Genomic DNA, 19,526 nt, shown 5'->3' on the forward strand with positions numbered 1-19,526 from the left:
GGGGTGGGGGAGGGCGGGCCGGGCACGGCGGGGCGGGGGGCGGGCCTCAGGGACCCTCAGCCTCACTGCCCCCCCCCGCCCACAGCTATGATTCCAACCTCAACGCCGCCCGAGATGACAAGAAGAACAAGTTCGCCAGCACCATGGAGTTCGTGGAGGACTACCTCAACAACGTGGTCAGCGAGGCCGTGCCCTTCGCCAACGAGGACAAGAACAAGCTCACCTTCGAGGTGGGCGGGACTCCTGCCTGCTCGGCACTGGGCCTCGACGCGCCCAGGGGTGGGCGGTGGGGTCCCTGCCCCACTTCCCTCCGCAGCCCAGCAGTGCAGGGGCGCAGACTGCGAGCCCCCCAGGAGAGAGGCTTCTCCTGACCTGGGAGAAGGCTGCTTCCCCCAGTCCCCTCCCCTCATCAGCCTGGGCTGGGTCACAGGCCTCTGCCAGGGGCCCCCCCACATCCTGCATTTCTGCCCTACCTCCCCCACAGTAGCCTCCTCTGCAGGCCTCTCTTCCTCAGTAACCCTCTGGGGTCGGGGCCCTTGGTTCCACGTTCACGCAGCCCCACAGCCGCAGGGGAACCTGACCCCATTACACCACCGGAGCCCTGGCTTCCCGAGCTGGACCACCTGTCCTGAGGCCCCGCCCATCAAGCCCGGCCCCGCCCATCGCGTGCAGGCCCCGCCCACGCTCACCGGCCCCGCCCCTCTCCGCAGGTGGTCAGCCTGGCGCACAATCTCATCTACTTCGGCTTCTACAGCTTCAGCGAGCTGCTGCGGCTCACACGCACGCTGCTCAGCATCATCGACTGCGTGCAGGGCCCGCCGGCCATCCTGCAGGCCTACGAGGACTCGAGCGGTGAGCTCTGCCCACTGAGCCACCCGCGCCCACCCTCAGTGCCTCCTCTTAGCTCCAGAAGTCCTCTCCCATCATCCCCCCTCCCCGTGCAGCCCGCCTCCTGGCTCTGCTGTGAGGGGGGTCTTTCCGCCCAGTCCCTTCACCCGCAGGGCCCCTGCCCAGGTGCTGTGGAGACCCTGTGCAGCTTTGTCTTGAGGGAGGAGGGAGACACAGTCTGACGAGGGGGACGCAGCCCTGCCTTTGGGGAGTGTGAGGAGCAAGGGGGCAGCCTGAGGGACGAGGCAGAGCCCTGCCCTTAGAGACACCCCAGGCGGTGTGAACACACAGTGCACAGGACGGCCCTGGCCCCAGTGCTCCCCGCGGCCGCACCCCGCCCTGAGAGTTCTCACTGGTCTCCCCGCCCCTCACCTTCCCGGCACCCCCTTTTCCCAGATTTGGCTCCAAGCTCACCTCCCCAGGGGACCTCCCTGGGTTAGCCTGGCCGTCCTTGTGGGCTTTGCCTGCAGCTGATGGAGACGGAGCAGAGGGGTGGGGTGTGTGGGGGTGGCTGCTGTGCACCCTCCGCGACCCCCTCTGTTCTCCACGCCTCAGGCAAGAACGTGCGGCGGTCCATCCAGGGCGTGGGCCACATGATGTCCACCATGGTGCTGAGCCGCAAGCAGTCCGTCTTTGGGGCCCCCAGCCTGCCTGCCGGGCCCGGGCCCGCTGAGCCGCTGGACAGAAGCAAGTTTGAGGAGAATGAGGACATCGTGGTGATGGAGACCAAGCTGAAGATCCTGGAGATCCTGCAGGTGCCGGGCGGGCGGGCGGGCGGTGGGAGGTGTCGGGAATGGGCAGGAGGGTGGGCGGGTCTGGGGAGGGGGGTGGGTGAACCCCTTAGATCAGTGTGACATGAGGGTCGCTGTGCGGCCCTGGGACCAGCGGTATCAGCCCCCCACCTCCCCTGGGGACTTAGAAATGCAGGTTCGCGGGCGCTGCCCAGACTTAGGGACCAGAACACAGTCTGGGCTGTGACAAGCCCTCCCGGCGATCTGGCTGCACCCACTGTACAGGCCTGGGAGAGTCTGCGCCCCTGCACTGCTGGGCGGGAAAGGACAGGGGGAGGGGCTTTTCCCGGTCGCACAGGTTTTGACGCGGAGCCAGAGATTGGACAGCAGAGTCCTGGCGGGCAGACAGGAGGGTGGGCGGGTCTGGGGAGGGGGGTGGGTGAACCCCTTAGATCAGTGTGACATGAGGGTCGCTGTCTAAGTCTTCCCTCCTTGGGTCTCCTCTGAGACGCCCCAGCAACACTGGGGAGGGGCTGGTAGGGCCTTCAGGAGGGGTAGGACCCTTGCATTTGCCTTGCTGCCCCCAGAGGATGGGAAGGGAACTGCAGTGACCTTCAGGGCAACCCCGTGGGCAGGACCAGCTCAGGGGTCAGAGGAGGGGCTCTGACTCTCCCAGGCCTGAGTCTGGGGTGTGGCCAGACGCTCTGCGCCCCACGAGGATGCAGGCAGTCGGGGTGTGTGCAGACTGTGTCCTCACCCCACCCCACAGTGACCTCTGGCCTCCTCACAGGCCCCGGGAGACTCGGGGCCCACTTGGCCGGGCAGGGTGGAAGGACACGAGCTGGCCTTCAGGCCCGGGAGCTCCATTCCCTTTCCTGTTAGCGTCCGGCTTGGGAAAGAGGCGAAGTGGTTTCGGGGGGTCTTGCCTCATTCTGAGAGGAGGTATAGGAACTGGGGAGAGGGCGCCCTGAGCCTCCCTGGGGAGAAGGGTCTTAATTGTTTTGGTTGTGATGTCCCATGATACCCCCAAAGAGCTGTGCTGAGACCCCGGATGCTGGAGCTCATTCGGGGTGCCTGTCACCCCCAGGGCCCCAGGAGCAGGACTGGCTTCCTGCCTCAGCCCAGTCCTCACCCACCCTCTCCCCTTCTCCAGTTCATCCTCAACGTCCGCCTGGATTACCGCATCTCCTACCTGCTGTCCGTCTTCAAGAAGGAGTTTGTGGAGGTGTTCCCCATGCAGGACAGCGGGGCCGACGGCACAGCCCCTGCCTTCGACTCCACCAGTGAGCCCCCCGCCGCCTCCTCCCCGCCCCCCGGGGTCAGCTCCCAGACCTGCCTCTTTCCCAGCCTGCAGAGGCCTCCGTCCCCATAGTCTCCCTTAATTGCCACAGTGAGGGGAGAGGTCAGGAACCAGTCCCTTCATTCCTTAAATGAGGCCACAGAGGGGCAGGAATTTGCCCCAAATCATAGCCAGTCAGGACCTGAGCCAGACCCAGACCCCAGCCCAGGCTCTGCTCATCCCTGCAGGGCAGGGGGCTGCGCAGCCCGTTCCCTGGATGGTTCCCCCCCCCCCCCTCACTCTGTTCTCCATCTTCCCTGCACCGGGCACCCACCTGCCCCGTCCGCCCCTCTCACTCCCACAGCTGCCAACATGAACCTGGATCGCATCGGGGAGCAGGCAGAGGCCATGTTTGGAGTGGGGTAAGGCCAGGGGTGAAGTGGGGGGTTGGGTAGGTGATAGCAACACAGGCCTAAGACCCCCGGGATGGGCTGCATTTCCCAAGGCCGGGCTGGCGCCCCCCCTCCCCCGTCATCCCCGGGCTTTCTGCTCTGACCCTCCCTTGACTGCCCGACCCGGTGACAGGCGAGTGTGGTCATGGCCTGCTCCCCGAGGCACGTGCGCCTCTGCACCAGGACGTGGCCAGGAGGGACGTGCTGCAGAGGCTGGCGTGGGAGGGTCGCCAGGAGTGGGCTCACCCATTTCCGTGCCACGCCCTTGTGTCTCCCGAAGCCTTTGGGCCCATGAGGTGGCATGTTTAAATTCATCACGTAAAGCACGTGAAACGACAGAGGAAACTAGTGGCACGAGTCACAGTCACCAAAGCCCTGGGGAGAACACGTTGGCGTGCCCCTGCCTCGGCCTGGCTCTGAGCGCGGTGAGCGCGTTAGTAACAAGCCGTGCGGGCCCGGCACCCGCCCCCCAGCAGCGGTGGTGCCGCGGTGCTCCCCGATCTGTCACACTCACATCTGGGGCCTTGTTGATGCCAGCGGCACACGCACCGCCATCCTTTCTCACTGAAGGAAGTGCTGCGTTGGTTAGCGGTTGATAACGATGTTTCCCCGTCCGTGTTCAGGGCCCCAGCTTCTGTCCACGAAGCCCCTCGAAGCCCTGCTTCCGGCTCAGTCAGGGGGAGCCCGTGGGACCGGGGTGGGCGGGGGGGGGGGGGGGGGTCCTGCGGTGAGCACACAGCAGCAGTTTTAGCAAACACTGGCCTGGGCGCCGGGCCGCAGCGGAGGCCGGAGCGAGCACCGTGCCCACGCCCGCAGGAAGACCAGCAGCATGCTGGAGGTGGACGACGAGGGCGGCCGCACCTTCCTGCGCGTGCTCATCCACCTCACCATGCACGACTACCCGCCGCTCGTCTCGGGGGCCCTGCAGCTGCTCTTCAAGCACTTCAGCCAGCGCCAGGAGGCCATGCACACCTTCAAGCAGGTGCTCCCCGCTCAGCCGGCCCTCGGGGGGCGGGGGGGGCCGAGGACCACCTGCACGGGGCAGGCAGCTGCCCTGGCCACGCGCCGCCTGCGCGGGCACTGGGGGTTAGGGGTGATGGAGGAGGAGCTCACAGCACGTTTGGGGTCTCGGCCTTGCTGCGCTCCGTACCTCCTGGGCACTTCCACCGCAGCCTGGCTCACGGCTGTCATTTCCGATGCCGCGGACAGCACCGCCGGCCGCCGGCTCTGTCGGGCACGCCTTTGCTAAGTGCTGCACGTCAGGGCTGGCGCGCAGTCAGCCCTCAGCAGGGCCTCGTTACTGTGACGTGGGGTGGTGTCTGCGGCTCCCTGTGGAATGCGGCTGGCATTTCGCAGGTGCTTGCTGTGTACCGGCCCTGGGTGTTGGACTTGCATTACGGAATTCCGGCAGCAGCCCTGGCAACGTGGTCACTGTCGGCTCCTGTTTTACCGAGGGGGTGCTCGGGGCCAGGGGCCTTCCTCCCTCACCCACGGACCCCGAGTGGGGAAGGTGGGAGGGAGCGCACTCAGCGATGCCACAACGCTCTGCCCCGCCCTGGTCAGGGTCCTAGTGAACAAGTGATAGGCCGCAGCCGAGGGACGCGAGGCAGTGAGTGAAGCCAGGGATGAGGCAGCTCACGGCAGGGACTGCAAGGAGGCTGCAGCCACGGGAGGCTTCTTGGAGGCGGTGGGCTTACAAACGTGGAGGGGAATGACGGCGGGGCGGAGACATCAGGAGCGGAAGCCTGAACAGGACAGGGCAGGGAGCCTGAGGCAGTGGGCCTGGGCCGCCGTCTCACGGGCAGAGCCACAGGACAGGGTGTCTGTGGGGCAGTGGGCCTGGGCCGCCGTCTCACAGGCAGAGCCACAGGACAGGGTGTCTGTGGGGCAGTGGGCCTGGGCCGCCGTCTCACGGGCAGAGCCACAGGACAGGGTGTCTGGGGCAGTGGGCCTGGGCCGCCGTCTCACGGGCAGAGCCCCCCACCTGCAGGTGCAGCTGCTGATCTCCGCCCAGGACGTGGAGAACTACAAGGTGATCAAGGCGGAGCTGGACCGGCTGCGGACCATGGTGGAGAAGTCGGAGCTGTGGGTGGACAAGAAGGGCAGCGGCAAGGGCGAGGAGGTGGAGGCCGGCACCGCCAAAGACAAGAAGGAGGTGTGTGGGGTGCGGAGAGCGGGCCAGGGCCCGGGAGGCCGGGCCGGGCTGACCCCGCCCCTGTGCCCCCAGCGGCCCACGGACGAGGAAGGCTTCGCGCCCCCGCCGGGGGAGAAGAGCAGTGAGAACTACCAGATCGTCAAGGGCGTGAGTGCGGGGTCCCCAGGAAGGGTCTGCGGCCCTGGAGCTCCGGGGTCGGCTCTCCCGCCTCCCAGCTCTGCTGGCCACCGGCCCTCACAGTAGACGTCTTCCGGCTTTCCCCTCGCGTTAAAACCGCCGCCGAGGTGCAGATGGGACTGTTGGGAGCTGGAGGAATGTCACATCCTTCTCTGTACCTCACGGGTGGGGGTGGGGGAGAGTCCCCTGCCTTGTTTCCATGACCTGAGTCAGTGGCCACGGCTCCTTCCCTTCCTGCCCCGACACGCGCTGGGACAGCTGTGGTGGGCCGGGGGAGGGGGCCGGGGGCGGAGGGAGGGGCCCTGGCTCACACCGCTCCCCCCAGATCCTGGAGCGGCTGAACAAGATGTGCGGCGTCGGGGAGCAGATGAGGAAGAAGCAGCAGCGGCTGCTCAAGAACATGGATGCCCACAAGGTCATGCTGGACCTGCTGCAGATCCCCTACGACAAGGTGACCCCGACTTCTGCCCACCTTCACCCTGAACCCCGACCCAGCCCAAACCACTAATCCCAGTGCTGACCTCACCGTGTTCATCCCGACCTGTCCCCGACACCCCTGACCCCTCATAGCATTTCAACCTTGGACCCTCTGCCCTCATCCTGATCCACTTTGACCTTGATTTGACCCCAGCCTCACTCTGATTCTTGACCCTGACCCAGCTTCTGTCTTCTTCTTTGGTCTAATCCTGATCATTTCAGCTTCATCTTAACTTTTGACCCTCAGCCTCTCCCTGACCCTCAGTGTCAACTCAGGCCTCACCCTGGCTCCTGACTTTGGCTCCTCACCCTAACCTCCTCCTGGCCCCTGACTCCAAACTTAGCCCTATCTCAGTCTTTGACCTTTCCACCCCTCACCTTGGCTGATCTTGATCTTTTTTTAAAAAATATATATATTTTTATTGATTTCAGAGAGGAGAGAGAGAGAGAGAGAGAGAGAGAGAGGAGAGAGAGGAACATCAATGATGAGAGAGAATCATTGGCCTCCTGCACGCCCCACACTGGGGATCAAGCCCACAACCCAGGCATGTGCCCTGACCAGGAGTCAAACCATGACCTGCTGGTTCATAGGTCAACGCTCAACCACTGAGCCACGCCGGCCAGGCTGGCCTTGGTGTTGATAGGTCTCAAGCCTCTGACTCTTGACCCTGACATCATCCCAGTGTTCACCTGACCTTGACCCCTTAGCCGTGCTCCCCCACTCCCGCCTCCTCTGCCCCTCACATTGCCATATCCTGACCTGGAGCCCCAGCGTTCACCTTGAACCCAAGCCCTGACCCACCCCCACCTGTCCCCTGTGAGCGCCCAGCACCCTCTCCCCTCTGCGCCCAGGGCGATGCCAAGATGATGGAGATCCTGCGCTACACACACCAGTTCCTGCAGAAGTTCTGTGCGGGGAACCCCGGCAACCAGGCCCTGCTGCACAAGCACCTGCACCTCTTCCTCACGCCCGGGGTGAGGGGCGGGGCAGGAGGGCGGGCGCGGGCAGGAGGGCGGGCAGGCGGGCGGCTGGGCCCCTCTGACCTCTGCCGGACGCCTGCCCGCAGCTCCTGGAGGCAGAGACCATGCAGCACATCTTCCTGAACAACTACCAGCTGTGCTCGGAGGTCAGCGAGCCGGTGCTGCAGCACTTCGTGCACCTGCTGGCCACCCACGGGCGCCACGTGCAGTACCTGGACTTCCTGCACACCGTCATCAAGGCCGAGGGCAAGTACGTCAAGAAGTGCCAGGACATGATCATGACTGAGGTGAGGGCCCGGGCTCGTGGGGCTCGGGGGGCCACGGAGAGGGGCTCGGACGGCGGGACGCAGGCGTGGGCGGCCGGAAGGGGCTCTGGGTGCTGGTGTGGAGGGGCCGCAGCGGCAGGCGGAGCAGAGCTCGGGCGGGGCCAGCAGAGCTCAGACAACGGGCCTGAACGCACGCCTGTCATGCGTTATCACTGACTGACAAGTCCTCACGCACCGTGCCGGGGCGTCAGTGGAGAGTAAGTTTGGGGGTGGGGACGTGGACTCTGGGGTGGGGGCTCGGACCACGTCCTTTGCCCCGTTGCCAGGCCCCAGCACACAGTAGGTACTCGGTGAACACCTGATGCCGAGGCATGAAGGGTGGGGGCTGTCTCCGTCGGGCTTCGTCCAGCGCGGGGCGGGCGGGGGAGAGGAGCCACACTGGTGTGCGCTCAGGGAGCTTGCGAAGGACACGCGTGTGCTGTGTCGTGCCGTCATCCATTGCTGGTGCATCACTGTGGGTGACGTCATCGCTCACATGAGCAGATGCAGCGTGTGCCCTGGACGGTTTACATCACACGCCGTGGGAACACGGGAGGGAGGCGGTGAGCTGGGCGGGGGTGGGTGAGAAAGGGCTTTCGGAGGAGGCGCCTCCGAGACCAGCCCAAGTGGGGTGCCTTTCCCAGCGGAAGAGGGGGAGCTTTCTGGGCGCGGGGTTCAGTGTCCCTGATGGCCGGGGAGGGTTTCCTGAGCGTTGAGTAAGTGCAGGAGGGGTGGCTCAGGGCCGCTGGACCGGGGGTTCCGACGCGCCCCGCCTGCCCGCAGCTGACCAACGCGGGAGACGACGTGGTCGTGTTCTACAACGACAAGGCCTCGCTGGCCCACCTGCTGGACATGATGAAGGCGGCCCGGGACGGCGTGGAGGACCACAGCCCGCTCATGTACCACATCTCCCTGGTGGACCTGCTGGCCGCCTGCGCCGAGGGCAAGAACGTCTACACGGAGATCAAGTGCACCTCCCTGCTGCCCCTGGAGGACGTGGTGTCTGTGGTGACACACGAGGACTGCATCACCGAGGTGGCCGTGCCCACGCGGGAACTGGCGGGGAGGGCGCTGGGGCAGGGAGGCCGCAGGGGCCGGTGCGGGCGCCGGCCGAGCAGCCTTTCGGCCCCGGGAGGTGAAGGACGTGGGCAGCGGACAGGATGGGAAGCGTGGGAGGGTGGTGGGGGCGTGGGCAGAAAGTGGGGTGGCGGGGGTCGGCGAAGTGCAGACGAGCGCCCGGGCGGGTGGCCTGCGCGCCTGACCTCCGCCCTCCGCCCGCCGCCCGCCGCCAGGTGAAGATGGCCTACGTGAACTTCGTGAACCACTGCTACGTGGACACCGAGGTGGAGATGAAGGAGATCTACACCAGCAACCACATCTGGACGCTCTTCGAGAACTTCACGCTGGACATGGCTCGGGTCTGTCCCCGGGCGCGGCTGCGGGGGGTGGGCCGGCCTCCCGGGCGGCATGGGGGGCCGTGTGGGACGCGGGCATCTCTGCGCCCAGGTGTGCAGCAAGCGGGAGAAGCGCCTGGCCGACCCCACGCTGGAGAAGTACGTGCTGAGCGTCGTGCTGGACACCATCAGCGCCTTCTTCAGCTCCCCGTTCTCCGAGAACAGCACCTCCCTGCAGGTGAGCGTCGCCGCCGCCCTGCGTGGGGGGCGGGCTCAGCATCCTCGTTCACGTCTGCCTGCCGTGCGTAAAGGCTGCACAAGAGCCTACGCGGGTAACACATCCCCCCAAGGTCCCCGTTTCAGACAGCAAACACTTACCTTACTGTGACCACGTTCTACAAGGAGCACTTTGGCCTCAGGGCTGTGCTCAGGGCCGAAGTGGGCCTCTCCGTAGAGCAGGGCTTCCTCGCTCACTCGGGGGGTGGGTGCTGGTGCCAGGGACGCCTGGCTGCGCTGCCTCACCCGCCGGAGGCAGGTGGCACGCTTCCCGCCGTGGACAGCAGAGCCAGAGCCGGGGAGAGTGCCAGCGAGCTGGCGGGGACGGGGGTCCCTGACGGGATAGGTAGACCGGCCAGTGCACAAGCTTCCACTGAGCCCAGCCCCAGCCCCTGCCGACGTCACAGCCCAGAGCCCTGGAATGGAAGGGCCGGGCTCCCCGGAGGAGGGGCCGCCACACCCCTGAGTCACAGGAACCCCGGAAGGAAGCCAGTGAAAGGCCTGCCCATGGGGGCGGGGTGGCGCAGTGGGCAGTGCGCGGAGGGCGGCCAGGAAACTGCTGGTCCCCTCACAGCAAGCGGGGTGTCCTTGGACACCGTGTCTGGGCCCCAGGACCTCTCTGGGCTGGGGGACTCCGGTCATTAGTATCAGCGTCCCCTACCCCTCTCCGGCCCCGGGCAGAGTGGGCGCGTGGAGGCGTGGGGTCAGAGGGAGGCAGAGTGGGGCGAGTGGAGGTGTGGGGTCAGAGGGAAGCAGAGTGGGGCGAGTGGAGGTGTGGGGTCAGAGGGAGGGAGAGTGGGGTGAGTGGAGGTGTGGGGTCAGAGGGAGGCAGAGTGGGGCGAGTGGAGGTGTGGGGTCAGAGGGAAGCAGAGTGGGGTGAGTGGAGGTGTGGGGTCAGAGGGAGGCAGAGTGGGGCGAGTGGAGGTGTGGGGTCAGAGGGAGGCAGAGTGGGGCGAGTGGAGGTGTGGGGTCAGAGGGAGGCAGCGTGGGGCGAGTGGAGGCGTGGGGTTGGAGGGAGGGAGAGGGGCGAGTGGAGGTGTGGGGTTGGAGGGAGGGAGAAGGGCACGTGGAGGCGTGGGGTCAGAGGGAGGGAGAGTGGGGTGAGTGGAGGCGTGGGGTCAGAGGGAGGGAGAGTGGGGCGAGTGGAGGCGTGGGGTCAGAGGGAGGGAGAAGGGCACGTGGAGGCGTGGGGTCAGAGGGAGGGAGAGTGGGGTGAGTGGAGGCGTGGGGTCAGAGGGAAGGAGAGTGGGGCGAGTGGAGGTGTGGGGTCAGAGGGAGGGAGAGTGGGGCGAGTGGAGGCGTGGGGTCAGAGGGAGGCAGAGTGGGGCGAGTGGAGGTGTGGGGTCAGAGGGAGAGTGGGGCGAGTGGAGGCGTGGGGTTGGAGGGAGGGAGACTTCTCGGCGTGTGCCTTTTTATTACCTTTAAACCAGGCAAACATGTCAGCTTGCACAGCATGAGTTTATCTAAAAAGCTTCCTGAAGGAAGAAAAGGGTCAGCAACGGGCTGCAAGGCCAGGCCTGGACCTGGGCGCTCTCGGGGTGCTGTGGGCGGGGGCAGGCTGTGCACTGCGAGGGAAGGGGTGCCTCTTCCCGGTCTCAGGGCTCTGGTGCCGGGGTGGGCGGGGCGGCAGGGAGCGGCGGCCGGCTCAGCGGCGCTGCCTCTCGCAGACACACCAGACGATCGTGGTGCAGCTGCTGCAGTCCACCATGCGGCTGCTCGAGTGCCCGTGGCTGCAGCAGCAGCACAAGGGCTCGGTGGAGGCCTGCATCCGGACCCTGGCCATGGTGGGTGAGTGCCTCGGGGCCCCGGGCGCCTGCCCACAGCAGACACGTTGTCCCTGAGCGCCCCGCCCCTGCTCCCAGGCGCTTCTCAGTGAGTCCTTGGTGTCTAACTGGCACGTTGGCAGTGGGAGAAGGTGTTCTCCCCCGAGTCCGTCCCGGAGGAGGAGGCTGGGTGGCCGTCCGGGGGGGGGGGGGGGGGGGTGGGGCAGGAGAGGGGCAGGGATCCAGGGTGAAATTACAGAGACAGAAACCCCCTCTTTTACCCAAACAGAAGAGGGCACCTCATCCAGGTGGGCCAGGGTGGGGTCCCCGCACCCAGACTCGGTCGGCTCACCTCGTCCCCAGCAGGCAGCCCTGGCCCTGGCCCCTCGGCTGGCTTACCCCCCTCTCCCCGCAGCCAAGGGCCGGGGCATCTCGCTGCCCATGGACCTGGATGCCCACATCAGCTTGCTGCTCAGCAGTGGTGCCAGCTGTGTGGCTGCCGCCCAGCGGAACGCTTCCAACTACAAGGCGGCCACGCGGGCCTTCCCGCGCGTCATCCCCACGGCCAACCAGTGGGACTACAAGAACATCATCGAGAAACTGCAGGTGGGCGGCGGCCCCGGGGGTGGGGAGGGCGGGTGCCCGCGGAGCACCCCGCCTGTGCTGCCCGCGCCCTCCTCGGGCTGCTCATTCAGGGAGAACCCGCGGCCGCCAGTGGGGTCGGTGCTCACGGGGGCCAGGACGCTGCACAGCCCTGGCAGCGCCTGTGCGTTCGGCCGTGCGCCCCCGTCCACGGTCGCGCTGGCCTGTGATGATCCCACCGCAGGACGCAGGCCCGGAGAGGGCAGGGCTGCCCAAGTCACAGAGCTAGAGGCGGCCCGCAGCTCGCAGCCGGGGCTCTGAGCCGACGGACGGCCTGCTTTGTGCAGGGCCAGCCGGGCTCTGAGCCGACGGACGGCCTGCTTTGTGCAGGGCCAGCCGGGCTCTGAGCCGACGGACGGCCTGCTTTGTGCAGGGCCGGTGTGGGGCAGTTGTGGGCTGCTTGGTGGGGAGTGGGGACGGCAGTCACGCTCCTGTCACCTCTTGGGCCCGGGCCCCCTGCATCTCCCGTGACCCTCTGCCCCCAGGACATCATCACGGCCCTGGAGGAGCGCCTGAAGCCGCTGGTGCAGGCCGAGCTGTCCGTGCTGGTGGACGTCCTGCACTGGCCCGAGCTGCTCTTCCTGGAGGGCAGCGAGGCCTACCAGCGCTGCGAGAGCGGGGGCTTCCTGTCCAAGTGAGGGCGCGGGAGGGGCCCCGCGAGGCCGGGAGGGGCCCCGCGGGGACTAGAGGCCTGCGGTCGGAGGCGGGGCGTTCCTGCCCGGGGTGGGGCGGGCGGTGGGGAGGGAGACAGCGGGCTGCCGTGCCCCCGCAGGCTGATCCAGCACACCAAGGACCTCATGCAGTCGGAGGAGAAGCTGTGCGTCAAGGTGCTGCGGACCCTGCAGCAGATGCTGCTCAAGAAGGCCAAGTACGGGGACCGGGTGAGTGCCGGCGGCCCGGGCGGCGGGCGGGACCGGGTGAGTGCCGGCGGCCCGGGCGGCGGGCGGGACCGGGTGAGTGCCGGCGGCCCGGGCGGCGGGCGGGATCGGCCCGGGGAAAGCGTGCGAGTGCACTGTGGGCCTCACTCCTTCCCCAGGGCAACCAGCTACGCAAGATGCTGCTGCAAAACTACCTCCAGAACCGCAAGTCCAGCTCGCGGGGGGACCTCCCGGACCCCATGGGCATCGGTCAGTGCCGCCTCCGCTGTGCCTCCGGGGGGCCCGTCTGCCCAGGCCCTGGGCCCTCCCGCCCGCGCTCCCACCCCATTCGCTCCCCTCAAGCGAGTCCCCCCACTCCAGGCCTGGACCAAGACTGGTCGGCCATCGCGGCCACCCAGTGCCGGCTGGACAAGGAGGGGGCCACCAAGCTGGTGTGTGACCTCATCACCAGCACCAAGAACGAGAAGATCTTCCAGGAGAGCATCGGCCTGGCCATCCGCCTGCTGGACGGCGGCAACACCGAGATCCAGGTGCGGCGTGGGGTGCGGGGCCGGCCCTCACCGCCTGTGGGCGGGGCCTCCCACGCGGGAGGGGACAGCGTTCGGAGACGCTGAGGCCACGGGGGGCTTCACTGCCGGGCAGGGCGCCGGTGGGCAGCTCCACCTCCCACACCCGCCCCTGTGTCACGTGGCCGCTTTTCTTTTTTTAAAGTATACAGTATTTTTATTGATTTCTGAGAGGAAGGGAGAGGGAGAGATAGAAACATCAATGATGAGAGGGAATCATTGATTGGGTGCCTCCTGCATGCCCGACACTGGGAATCGAACCCACAATCCAGGCTTGTGCCCTGACCGGGAATCGAACCTGACCTCCTGGTCCATAGGTTGACGCTCAGCCACTGAGCCACGCCGGCCGGCCACGTGGCCACGTTTCTATCCACACCCACCTTGCTCTGCTCCAGCCAGGCCTGAGCCTGTGTCCCACGCCCTGCCTGTGTTAGGCCCACCTTCCTCGGCTCAGGCCTCTTCCTCTCCTACAGCCTCCTCAGCCTTTGGTGCCCCGCTAGAGGCCTGCCTCCTCCCCAGAGCCCTCTCTGGTTGCTGTACCCCACTCCTTCTTTCATTCTGTCAGTGCACGGGGCCTCTGTGCGGCAGTGCTCAGGCACTGAGTGTGCAGCAGTGAGCAGCAGACAAAGCCCCGTGCCCTTGGCACCTACACCCAGTGAGGAACAGCCATGACTAATCGCTACGTGACAGGGAGGGCGTGCGGGCGGGGATCGCAGGCGGGGTATCTTAGGTGGAGTGTGCGGGAAGGCCCGGAGGGCAGCTCTGGACAGTGGGCAGGTGCCCCGGGCAGAGCAGGCAGCTGGCACGCAGGTCGTGAACAGGAAGTGGCTGATGTGGCTGGAAGAGGTGGTGGAGGCTTGAGCGGCGGGGCCTGGGTCGGAGGTGGTAGGCGGTCGCCTGGCCTCCTGACGCTGTGGGCATGGCTTTTCCTCCGGGCGAGAGGGGCCAGGGCAGGGTTTCGAGCAGAGGAGGGAAGTGACTTAGATGTCCGAGGGACCCCCGGCTGCTGTGGGCACAGATGAAGGCCAAGGGCAGCCGCAGACGGTGGTCAGGAGGCAGCGCCAGCCTCCAGCAGCAGGGACAGCGGGCAGGGCTGGCTCTGGCTCCCAGCCTCAGTCTGGCGTGGGCGTGTCTGGGGGCCCCTCTGTGCCCCATCCCTGTCCCTGCAGCACAGGACAGAGGACTCTGGGGCCTCCCCAGGCCCAGTGCTGAGGCTGCCCCCCGCCTAACCATGCACCCCCAGAAATCCTTCTACAACCTGATGACGAGCGACAAGAAGTCCGAGCGCTTCTTCAAGGTGCTGCACGACCGCATGAAGCGCGCCCAGCAGGAGACCAAGTCCACGGTGGCCGTCAACATGAGCGACCTGGGCAGCCAGCCCCGCGAGGACCCGGAGCCGGCAGACCCCACCACCAAAGGTCAGGGTGGGGTGCTGGCTGGTGGGGTCAGAGGGTGCAGGGGGAGGGCGGCACAGAACAGGGATAAAGGCTCAGGATGCGCAGCGGGGGCTCAGGGTGGGAGCACAGGGTGAGGGCCCGCCCGCCAGCAGCCCAGCCTCACCAGGCCTCGCCCTGCAGGCCGTGTGGCCTCCTTCTCCATGCCTGGCTCCTCCTCCCGCTACTCGCTGGTCCCCAGCCTGCGCCGGGGGCACGAGGTGGGCGAGCGTGTGCAGAGCAACGAGATGGGCACGTCCGTGCTCATCATGCAGCCGATCCTGCGCTTCCTGCAGCTGCTGTGTGAGAACCACAACCGGGACCTGCAGGTGAGCGCCCGCCACGCCCGCCCCTTCCCTGCCCCCAGCCGGCAGGAGCAGTCCCCGGCCTCCCCCGCCCCCTAGCCGCCGCGCCACACCCCCTCGCCTGTGCTCCGCAGAACTTCCTGCGCTGTCAGAACAACAAGACCAACTACAACTTGGTGTGCGAGACGCTGCAGTTCCTGGACATCATGTGCGGCAGCACCACGGGCGGCCTGGGGCTGCTGGGGCTCTACATCAACGAGGACAACGTGGGGCTGGTCATCCAGACCCTGGAGACCCTCACCGAGTACTGCCAGGGCCCCTGCCACGAGAACCAGGTGAGCGGCAGGGCGCCAGCAGCCGCCGGCTGAGCGAGCGTGGCCTGGGGGCGGGAGCAGGCTGGGCCAGGGAGAGGCTGAGCCTCCTGAGCCACCACAGTACTGAGGGCCTGGGCCCCACGCCCCACCTGCTCCCGCCAGACCTGCATCGTGACGCACGAGTCCAACGGCATAGACATCATCACCGCGCTGATTCTCAACGACATCAGCCCCCTGTGCAAGTACCGGATGGATCTGGTGCTGCAGCTCAAGGTGGGGCGCGTGGCAGCCCTCATGCGTGTGCATGTGATGTGTGCATGGGATGTGTGCATGTGCAAGCAAGGGATGATGTGTGCAGGTTGCATGTGTAATATGCGTATGTTTATTGGTACACATGCGTGAATGTGTGAGCAGACATGCCGGATGTACACTTACTCTAGAAGCACACATATCCGGGTTTATCTGAGGGCCTCCTGTCTGTGCCTGCTGTCTGGGGGTCGTGTGCCTGCCACAGTGTGGGGGTGAAGGCTGTGGGTGGCCTGGACAAGTAGGACACTTCTCAGCAAGCCCCCAGAGTCTGTGGGGGATGGCGAGGTTGGGAGGGGCTGTTATGGAGTACTGGGTGGAGGGGGGGAGGAGGGAGCCCCTTGGACTGAGGCCTGTCTGCCCCTCCCAGGACAACGCCTCCAAGCTGCTCCTGGGTCTGATGGAGAGCCGGCATGACAGTGAGAACGCGGAGCGCATCCTCATCAGCCTGCGGCCGCAGGAGCTGGTAGGCCGGGCGTGGACAGGTGGGAAGGTTGGGGTGTGTGGGCATGGGATTAGGGCCCCCACACCCCAGAAAGAGGGCATTCGAGCAGGCACTGCCCCGCCAGGTGGACGTCATCAAGAAGGCCTACCTGCAGGAGGAGGAGCGTGAGAACTCGGAGGTGAGCCCGCGTGAAGTGGGCCACAACATCTACATCCTGGCGCTGCAGGTACCAGCACCCCCCTCCCCCCGCCCCACACCCGCGCGCCCCTGTCCCCACGACCACGCCTCGGTGATGGGCACCGCCTCTCTCAGCTCTCCAGGCACAACAAGCAGCTGCAGCACCTGCTGAAGCCCGTGAAGCGCATCCAGGAGGAGGAGGCTGAGGGCATCTCTTCCATGGTGGGGGCCGCGGTGGTGGGGCTGGAGGGGGCGGGCTTAGGCCTGGGGCAGGGCGGGGAGTGGGCGGGCACTTACAGGGGTGAGGCTGGGATTTGGGGGCGCGGCCATGACCAGAGGGCCCCCCCCCTGCCCCCCGCCCCGTCCTGCTATGGGATGAGGTGGGGCGGGGCCAGGAACTCAGGTGGGGCCTGGACCTGTAAAACGTGAGGATCTGTGAGCGGAGCTAGAATTGGGGGGCCGAGCTCCAGGGTGAAACTGGGGCTTGAAGTGGGAGCACAGCAGGTCCAGCCGGAGCAGGGCCTCCGGTGCCCCTGGGCCAGACTGCGGAGGGCACTGCCTGTCACGGACCGTCTGGACACGGCCCTCCACCCCCTCCTACCCTTTTGGGGCGGGGCTGGTCTGGCTCGGGGGTCACTCGCTGGGCTGTAGTTCAGCGCTGGGCTCAGGACTTGTGGGGGCTGCCTGGCCTGACCTCAACGCCCTTGCCACCCCCAGCTGAGCCTCAACAACAGGCAGCTGTCGCAGATGCTCAAGTCCTCGGCGCCCGCGCAGCAGGAGGACGAGGACCCCCTGGCCTACTACGAGAACCACACGTCCCAGATCGAGGTGCGGCCTGCGGGTGGCGGGCACGGGGAGGGCCCCCAGCTGGGCCCCGCGTCACCAGCCGCCCGTGTGCGCCCAGATCGTGCGGCAGGACCGCAGCATGGAGCAGATCGTGTTCCCGGTGCCCGGCATCTGCCAGTTCCTGACGGAGGAGACCAAGCACCGGCTCTTCACCACCACGGAGCAGGACGAGCAGGGCAGCAAAGTGAGCGACTTCTTCGACCAGTCCTCCTTCCTGCACAACGAGATGGAGTGGCAGCGCAAGCTCCGCAGTGAGCACCCCCCCCCTCCCCCCCTCCCTCCCCTCCCCGGGCGGGAGGCAGGGCTGGGCCCGGAGCTCCCGAGGCCCCTGGCCTGCTGGTGCTGCCCCGCCCCGCCCCACGCCACCCCACGCCACCCCACGGCGGGCTCCAGTGCTCTTCTCTGAGGAGGGGCCTGCACTGGTGCGGGCAGTGGGCCCGCGTGGGGTGAGCAGTGGGTCGGCCCCTGACACCACCTCCCGCAGGCATGCCGCTCATCTACTGGTTCTCCCGCCGCATGACCCTGTGGGGCAGCATCTCCTTCAACCTGGCCGTGTTTATCAACATCATCATCGCCTTCTTCTACCCCTACGTAGAGGGCGCGTCCACAGGTCAGGACGGGGGCCGGCAGGCAGGGCTTCGGGGCCCATCTGGGCAGAGCCAGGGGGTCAGCTGCAGAGTGGGGAGAAGCACCCCTGCATTGCCCTCGGCTGCACACCCCATCATGGGAGACACAGGTGTGGCCCGGTGGGACAGGGCCTTAGACCTCTGGGGACAGCTCACACCGGCACACACACGAGCCAGGCCAGCTGAGGTGGCAGCAGCCGGAGAGGGTCTCCTGCCTTCGGCCTAGAGATGCGGGTGTGATGGGGGCCCTAAAACCAGGTGGCCAGGGGCTTAAGGGAAGGCTTCCAGGAAGGGTGTTCCTTGGGGTTCGCTGGGGTGTGGGGCCTGAGCACGCCCCGCTTCGTCCTGCTCCCGGCCCAGGAGTGCTGGACTCCCCGCTCATCTCGCTGCTCTTCTGGATCCTCATCTGCTTCTCCGTCGCCGCCCTGTTCACCAAGCGCTACAGCGTCCGCCCGCTCATCGTGGCGCTCATCCTGCGCTCCATCTACTACCTGGGCATCGGGCCCACGCTCAACATCCTGGGTGCCCTCAACGTGAGCGCCAGAGGGAGCCCACCGACCACCCTCTACCTCCCAGCGGCCACTGCTCCGCCCCACCCCCTCGTCCCCGGGTTGGAATTCCAGGCGCATTTTGCACCTGCAGTGGGGACCCCTCTGTGCCTCCCCCGTCTCCCTGGACAACTGGGACGCTGGCACGAGACGGCCAGCCAGGAGCCCCAGCTTTGAAGCCCGGCTGTCAGCTGAGCACGGCCCAGACGCTCTGGCACTTTCCTGACGGGGAAATGAAGTGCCTGGAGCAGGGGCTGTCTTTTCCTAACTCAGTCACTGTAGAGGCGAAGGGTGGTCTTCTCCGGCCACCCTCCTTTTCTTACACCTCCCTTTCTTCCTGGGACCGGGGCACCGGGGCTCCTCTGTTCTAGTCCCAGGAGCCCAGGTGCATTCTGGAAGCGTTTTCATTAATGCGTCTGCCGGGCCGAGCGGGAGCAGCTCAGACCCACTCCACGGAAGGCGTGGCTTCTGAGCTGGGCACGCGTGGGCAGGGTGGCTGGGGTAGAGATTCAGGGTGGGCAGTGGGACCCTGACCCCATGCCCTGCACTCGCCCCCAGCTGACCAACAAGATCGTGTTCGTGGTGAGCTTTGTGGGCAACCGCGGCACCTTCATCCGGGGCTATAAGGCGATGGTCATGGACATGGAGTTCCTCTACCACGTGGGCTACATCCTGACGAGTGTCCTGGGCCTCTTTGCCCACGAGCTCTTCTATAGCATCCTGGTGAGACTCCGCGGGCCCGGCGGGTGGGGCGGGGCCGGGGCCCTGCAGGGCGAGTGCTCACGGCTCTGCCCAGTCCTCTGTCCAGTCCTCCTGCTGCTGGGCGGGGGGAGTGGATCTCCATCCTCCTCGGCTTGACCTAGCCTGGCCTTTAAGACCCTGATGGCCACTCCTGGCCCATCTGACCCATTGGCCTTGGTGGTGCTGGTTTAAGCCTGGACTCTGGCACCAGACCATCCTAGCCGGGTGACTGCCCCGCGCCTCAGTTTCCCTGTCTGTAAAACAGGGATGAATAACAGTGCCTGCCTTCTAGAATAATTGTGAGGCTGAAAGGAGCTCTTGCAAATAAATCAGAGCGAGCGCACCATCAGAAATGGCCGCCCCTCTCCCTCTGTGTGGACAGCCTGCCCCTGGCCCTCCCTTTTCTTGGACTTGGAAGTCCAGAGCCTCTGAGAAGCCTCCAGGCCCCGGCGGCTCCGCCTGCCTAAGCGCAGACCCTGCGGAGGAGGCTGTGGGAAGCACTGGCAGCCGCACCCCCTCAAGGCCCCATCCCTGCCCTGCAGCTCTTCGACCTCATTTACCGAGAGGAGACGCTGTTCAACGTCATCAAGAGCGTGACCCGCAACGGCCGCTCCATCCTGCTGACCGCCCTGCTGGCCCTCATCCTGGTCTACCTCTTCTCCATCGTGGGCTTCCTCTTCCTCAAGGATGACTTCATCCTCGAGGTGGACCGGCTGCCCAGCAACCACTCCCGAGGTCCGGGGCCCTCCGGTGGGATGGGGGGCGCGGGGCGGCGGGGGGCTGCACCGGCGACTGGGCCAGGCCAGGCCCGGGCCTGCTTA

General features: G+C 66.6%; 1 protein-coding gene across 1 annotated transcript in view; it reads left to right on the forward strand.

Moving 5' to 3' along the window:
• The window catches only part of ITPR3 (inositol 1,4,5-trisphosphate receptor type 3), a 67,145-nt gene that overhangs the window by 43,001 nt on the left and 4,618 nt on the right, over positions 1-19,526 (forward strand). The window contains exons 20-52 of the mRNA XM_054721937.1: positions 86-230; positions 711-852; positions 1,444-1,643; positions 2,773-2,902; positions 3,263-3,320; positions 4,167-4,332; positions 5,341-5,505; positions 5,578-5,652; positions 6,008-6,133; positions 7,012-7,134; positions 7,227-7,427; positions 8,229-8,480; positions 8,738-8,863; positions 8,952-9,077; positions 10,783-10,903; positions 11,294-11,484; positions 12,006-12,154; positions 12,293-12,401; positions 12,557-12,647; positions 12,759-12,928; positions 14,208-14,382; positions 14,542-14,726; positions 14,837-15,037; positions 15,179-15,289; positions 15,693-15,788; positions 15,892-15,993; positions 16,080-16,166; positions 16,662-16,772; positions 16,849-17,041; positions 17,275-17,400; positions 17,777-17,949; positions 18,523-18,687; positions 19,248-19,440. Of these exons, the coding sequence (XP_054577912.1) occupies positions 86-230; positions 711-852; positions 1,444-1,643; positions 2,773-2,902; positions 3,263-3,320; positions 4,167-4,332; positions 5,341-5,505; positions 5,578-5,652; positions 6,008-6,133; positions 7,012-7,134; positions 7,227-7,427; positions 8,229-8,480; positions 8,738-8,863; positions 8,952-9,077; positions 10,783-10,903; positions 11,294-11,484; positions 12,006-12,154; positions 12,293-12,401; positions 12,557-12,647; positions 12,759-12,928; positions 14,208-14,382; positions 14,542-14,726; positions 14,837-15,037; positions 15,179-15,289; positions 15,693-15,788; positions 15,892-15,993; positions 16,080-16,166; positions 16,662-16,772; positions 16,849-17,041; positions 17,275-17,400; positions 17,777-17,949; positions 18,523-18,687; positions 19,248-19,440 (4,784 nt within the window). The remainder of the gene's footprint in view (positions 1-85; positions 231-710; positions 853-1,443; positions 1,644-2,772; positions 2,903-3,262; positions 3,321-4,166; positions 4,333-5,340; positions 5,506-5,577; positions 5,653-6,007; positions 6,134-7,011; positions 7,135-7,226; positions 7,428-8,228; positions 8,481-8,737; positions 8,864-8,951; positions 9,078-10,782; positions 10,904-11,293; positions 11,485-12,005; positions 12,155-12,292; positions 12,402-12,556; positions 12,648-12,758; positions 12,929-14,207; positions 14,383-14,541; positions 14,727-14,836; positions 15,038-15,178; positions 15,290-15,692; positions 15,789-15,891; positions 15,994-16,079; positions 16,167-16,661; positions 16,773-16,848; positions 17,042-17,274; positions 17,401-17,776; positions 17,950-18,522; positions 18,688-19,247; positions 19,441-19,526) is intronic.

The sequence above is a fragment of the Eptesicus fuscus genome, chromosome 10, assembly GCF_027574615.1.
Source record: "Eptesicus fuscus isolate TK198812 chromosome 10, DD_ASM_mEF_20220401, whole genome shotgun sequence".
Taxonomy (NCBI): Eukaryota; Metazoa; Chordata; class Mammalia; order Chiroptera; family Vespertilionidae; genus Eptesicus; species Eptesicus fuscus.